Raw genomic sequence first — 5943 nt, forward strand, 5'->3', positions numbered from 1 at the left:
GCAATAAAGAAGATAAAGGGCAAAGCCGTGATGCAGCCCGGAGACACTCCAACAGGAGACGACGAGCACCAGGTAGAGGTCCAGCCAGTTGTTGAAGGTGTGGGCCAGGTGATACCATCGTGGAACGAGGGGAGCATCCAAGAGGTCGTGGTCGTGGTGTAGGGAGCAGAGGGTGTGGACGTGGCGATAAAGATATTGTAGCCGAGGCCATGGAGGAGGCAGACGTTGGTGCTGAGAAGGAGGACGAGTATATTAATGGTGGTACTTCTTCAGAAGATGACACGGAGTTTCCAGCCCAAAAGAAAAAGAAGACCGTCTGTTACTGGCTCCGAGAGTTCCCACAAGTCTGGAACACGCGCCATGAAAACTACAGGAAGACACCTGAGAAGGACCTCTTGTGGGAAGAGCAGGGCCAGAAGATGGGGTTGACGGGCAGCCATCTCAAACAATGGTACAGGAGCACTAGGTTCAAGTTTGGTCATGTCAAGACCAAGAAGGGCAAGTCCGGATCTGTTGCCCAACCAGTTCTGACCTTCCGGGATAAGACTGTATGGCAGCTATTCCAGTTTCTGGGGGACTTCGTCAAGGAGAAGGCCAATCGGGAGCCAGTTGCCAGTGTATGTATATTAGTTGATTTTGTGTAATTATACCCGCACTTTTCGAAGAAAAACCGGGTATATTGCAATCCCCTCCGTCAGTCCTTCCGTCCGTCATTCCGTCCGCGCACACGAACCGGCACTTGTTGGGAACTGAGAACAATAGGTAACAGTAAATACCATTCATTCCGTTGCCTGTTGTGTACTTGGAACAATACCAGAGGGGATAATTGACAAAAATCAATTTTTATTTTTGTTTGCGTTACATTGTCCAGCCCTCGGTGCGGGTATATGCGATGTCCCATCGACCACTCTAGTTTATTATTTCTTTATAACATTTTAATTAGCTTGATATATATTGAGTATATAGTAAGCTACATCTGTATTGACTTTCACTGTTTTATTTCACACTTACCTTTCACTTACCATTTATATTTTATATTTTTCAGCTCCGCAAGAGGATTGCTGCCCAGGCACCCGCTCACACTCCTCCTCGTGATCCCAGTCCAGTCCGTGATGAAGAGCCAGCCCCCAGGCCTAGAGGTGCAGCTCCACCACCGCCAGCTGCTGAGGCTCCAGATGCTGCTCCCGTGGACCCCCTGGTTGACCTACATAGACAGGGCATTCAGCTACTGGTCAGCCATCGAGCAGCGCTAGATGCAGTCATTGGGATAAAGGGGCCCCACAAGGACCGGTCTGCATACTGTGACTACCTCAATCAGTGCGGCCAGCAGCTGAACCAAGAGCTGTGGTCGAGATTCAAGAGAGAGTCATTCATGTTTATGGAGTCCCTCCTCGAGTAGCAGAGCAACAGGCAGAACCCTCAGACTCAGTTGCAGCCTGCCCAGCTTGCTAAGCCTGGTCAGCCTCCCCAGCAGCTGTCACACATGCCTCGCACCTCCTACACGAGACCACTACCAGCCAACATCTCCCAGTGGCAATCTCCCCCACACCGTTGGCCCCAGCCCCAGCAGCTTGCAACCCAGTCTGACGTGTGGGGGCTCAGGAACCAGCCTGAATGGCCCGGAGCATTCAGTGCTTCATTCATTCGTGCCCACCTCCGGACCAGCAGCCAGACACAGCCAGCCCTAATCCTGAAGCCAGGTTATCTGACTTATCACTCAGCGGCTTCGGTGGATCCCAGTTTAGCGAGCTCAACGCCCCTACCTTTCACAGGAGTTTACTAGATGACGAAGTGGACCTGCAACAGCAGGAAGACATCAGCAAGCAGTAGACAGTCTATGGACACTGCACTTGTCGTAGAGACAAATGTGGATTTTGGATAGTGTTGCATTTCATGTGCTTATTGTTTTATAATGTTGTATACATAGCGTTGTCTATGACGTGTGGCCCTTGTATGTAGCCCACTCGTGGAGATGGTGATAATAAACAAAACTTTGTTTTGCAACATTTTTGTTAATTGTTGTTAATAACAACTTACTTAATTTGACAAACATAACAAGAGCGCCGAATGTCGCAACATACGCCCGTCGAGGCGTTGTCGGAGTTGGGTTACATATAAATTAACTATATAGTGCTAGTAAAAAGTGTGAAAAAAAGCTAACTTAAAAACGCCGTATATTCGTAAAAAATATTTTTTTCGGCATGAAAAGAGGAGGTGCTCATGTTCATGATGTATATAATGCATGTGTGAAGTTTCAAATGGTTTGCTTGGAAACTGTAGGAGGAGTTGATTACGCAAGGTTGTTACTACAATTAAGGTGAACCTGAGTTAACAGACGGACGGACAAACGCCATATCATAATACGTCCCGTTTTACAAACGGGCTTATAAAAATGCCAATTTATTTCTAAATAATTAATAAGAAATTTGGTACTTTGGGTATGGAAGTCTGAATTGACCATCCATTTGTTGTGATAATTTAACATGGCATAACATGATAATTTTGTTTTATTAATCGTAATTGAAAATTGGATGGTCAATTCATACTTCCAAAGTTGGGAATTATACCAATCAACAACAATGGACAACAGTCTAGCAAAACATAAGTAAAGCCGAATGAGTTCACGCTGCTGCTTCACAGCCTTGCTGTCCTTGTTAGGGGCATCCACATTACGTATCTCATGCATGTTGGCATTCTGGCGCCATTCTCCTGGGATGAGATTGTGGCCATCGTCTTCCCCATCAAACTGTCACGGCTGCTCACCCGGGTACCGCCTGCGCATCATGTTGTGGAGGATCACATAGCACTTGACGATGAGCTGGACGACCTCTGGAGACTGCTGCATCCTACCAAGGAATGCTCTAAACCGGTTTGCCATGATGCCAAAGGCATTCCTTACAACCCGACGTCCTCTTGATATGCGGTAATTGTACATTGCCTGTGATCTGGTCATGCCTCGGGTGGAGTAAGGTTTCATCAAGTTGGTACGGAGTGCGAATGCGTCGTCCGCAAGGAGGAAGTAGGGTGTGTCCTCATCATCATAAAGGCAGTGGATCTTCTGGGGGAACCCTATGGTACGGTTGTCCATGGCCTCTTTGAGCTCACTGCCGTTGAAGATCTGGGCATCTGACATGTGACCGGCTCCTCCAATATCACACCACAGGAACCTGTAGTTGGCATCAACCAGGGACGTAGGACAATGGAGTAAAACCCCTTGTAGTTGTAGTAGTAGGAGCCTCACCTGATTGGGCATTTAATGGCCACATGTTTCCCATCCAGGGCACCCAGAGCATGAGGGACGTTCCACCTCCTCTGGAACTGCAGGGCCACCTCTCTCTATTCAACGGGGGTGACGGGGCACTGGACCTCCTCTTCTGCAAATTCATCGATGATGGCCTGACAGACGTCTGGCAGAAAGCTGGCGATGGTGTGTCTGGACACTCTGTAGTTGTACTGCAAACTTGGGTAGTTGTCCCCAGTAGCCAGGTGCCGGAGTACCACAGCCAACTTCAGCCCTGGTTCCAGTGGTCGCCTGAACTTGGTGTCCTTCTTCTGGAGGCGAGGCGTCAGTCGGTTGAGCAGGAATTGGAACATGTCTGGAGGCATGCGCAGGTAGTTAGTGAACGATTGCACTTCATCGTTCCGGAGCTTGACCATAAGGTTGTGGTACTGGTCAGCTGAGACTGGCTCATCTTCTGTTAACCAGGTCCTCACCCAGAACCGCTTCTCGTTATACCTTCTTCGGGCCTTTTGCCTCCTTCTTTCCTGCAGGACCTCGGCCTGGGCACGGATGAAGGCATGATGCTGGACAATCAGATCAGCCTGGAAAAATCCTAGTACTTGCTCATCCATACTGTCCCTGGACTGGACTGGACTAGATTGGACCACCCCAGGCCTGAAATCACACTATTTTAAATCAACGAAGATCGCAGCTATTAACATGTCTGACCCTATGTGACCCTCCATGGCGTAACATCGACGCAACTGCGTCGCACACTAACCCACATCGACGTATGTCTGTCCTATGTGCATCCCAGTGCATCGCAACTCTGACACTAATCATCGCACCATCAACACAGCTATTGCCGCACACCGACCGACACCGGCCCATTTTGACCGAATACTGACGTAACTCTGACCGATATGAATCGTGGATGTGACATTTGTGTTCGAAAATGTTCGAAAATGCTCGAAGACTTTTGCGACAGCCAAAAGTTTACTGACCAACCCTGATTGACACTGACGCAGCGCAAGTGTAATGGGCGTATAACGCAATGTCACGTTGTTGGTTTAGTTCTTACAACAACATGCGGAATATGTTAGATTCATAAGATCTCATATGCCAGCACTGAAGGCCGCCAAACGCCAGGGTAAACGTGCATGGATTTACTACGTGTAATAATTATGTGAGTGAAGTTAGCAGCATAGCAGCAAGCTGCTAGCAGCAACAGCAGCTAGCTGCTGCGTTTTTACTATGAATATAATAATATATATTTACTATAATAAAATAGTATATAATTGTTGTTGTTTTTATTTCAGCTGTTTATAGGAATACAAATAGGAGTAAGAAAAAAAAGATTTTACTGATTTAGCTTATTTGGTAAAATTTTGATTACGGCAGGTTTATTTTTCATGAGCGGCCCACCAATGCAAACATTTTGTTGAGAAAGGCCATAAATAATAACAATGTTAATGAGGATATCAATGATTCGGCGTTACTTTTGGCTTTGTGAACTAGTGCATGTTAAGAAAGTATGCTCATATATTGACATTTATAGTTAACTAGTGTGTGCTTCAAAAGGCAATGCCTGTTTTGCATTTAAAATAACCAAAACCAAACCAACTAGACATCTCTTATTTCTAATCAGGGATATGCATAGGTCTCCGAGTCACAACAATGATTCCATATTTCATTTTAATTTTAGCAGGGACCGACTACTCCCAAATTTGACATATACAGGAAAAGACCCTTTGTAATGGAAACACTAATGTAATGGAGAATTAACTAGGATCTTTGTACTTCTTCTTCTATTAAATAATATTGGTACATTGTATCAATAGCCGGACGTGACAATTAAACGTAAAAGGGGAATTAATAAAGAACCAACTTTTAACATCTTAATTTGACTCGAGTCATTTGAACGATAAAACTTTGTCTGCACTTAAACAGCGACTCGCAGTTAAGTCAGCTAATACCACAAGCTGGTCAAATGCACGTGCCGCTAAGACAGTGTGGCTCGGGCTCGGTGAAGCTGCACTACTCAACCGGAGGTACGGATAATATCCCCCCGGATGATTGCCCCCCAGACATTAGCCCCTAGGACCATAGCCCTCCCGGAAGATAGCCCCCCCCCCCCCCCGTCTTACTGAAAAAACGGACGATATCCCCCCCCCCCCCCCCCCCAATATTAAAATGCATATTATAACCAGTTTATTTAAGCAAATTTGTATGATATTCTCAAACCTCAATGACTCGAAATTGTGAGGACTATTTTTACAAGTCAAAATCGAACTTGTAACACTAATTCCCACAACATTGGCCACCCTTCATTGTACCCTTCAACACTACAATTCTGTTAGATGGTAATAGGGACATTTGCAAATGCACTGTTCGAACTGTAACTATAGGTTTTGTTCGCTGAACACTTGATTCACAAGTCTGTATAGAGAACCAGAAAAGGACCACTAAATGGCATTTTTTTTATGTTTTATGAGTTTTATGAATATGCAAATTTAAAAGAGTGTATATATGCAAAGTCATTTATATATATGCAGGGGGGGGGGGCTATTGTCTGGGAGGGCTATCATCCGGGGGGGATATGGTCCTAGGGCTTATGTCTGGGGGGCAATCATCCGGGGGGGGATATCATCCTACACTCACTAAACCGGGGTGCGCGGTCGCATACGAGGAGGAATCTTGCACCGTGTGACTTTGTATCTGCA

The 5943-nt window shown here is 46.1% G+C and overlaps 2 protein-coding genes across 2 annotated transcripts; one reads left to right on the top strand and one right to left on the bottom strand.

Moving 5' to 3' along the window:
• Nucleotides 1-1972, top strand: LOC128236427 (uncharacterized). The gene is made up of 2 exons (XM_052951288.1): nt 1-617; nt 1046-1972. Exons 1-2 carry the CDS (start codon nt 210-212, stop codon nt 1397-1399), a joined length of 762 nt encoding a protein of 253 aa, XP_052807248.1. The 5' UTR covers nt 1-209; the 3' UTR covers nt 1400-1972.
• A 777-nt stretch (nt 1973-2749) lies between these two features.
• On the bottom strand, nt 2750-3253 carry LOC128237832 (uncharacterized). The gene has a single exon (XM_052953413.1). The coding sequence runs from the start codon at nt 3251-3253 to the stop codon at nt 2750-2752; it is 504 nt and encodes a 167-aa protein (XP_052809373.1).
• Between the last annotated feature and the right edge of the window lie 2690 nt (nt 3254-5943).

The sequence above is a fragment of the Mya arenaria genome, chromosome 6 (genome assembly GCF_026914265.1).
Source record: "Mya arenaria isolate MELC-2E11 chromosome 6, ASM2691426v1".
Classification (NCBI taxonomy): Eukaryota; Metazoa; Mollusca; class Bivalvia; order Myida; family Myidae; genus Mya; species Mya arenaria.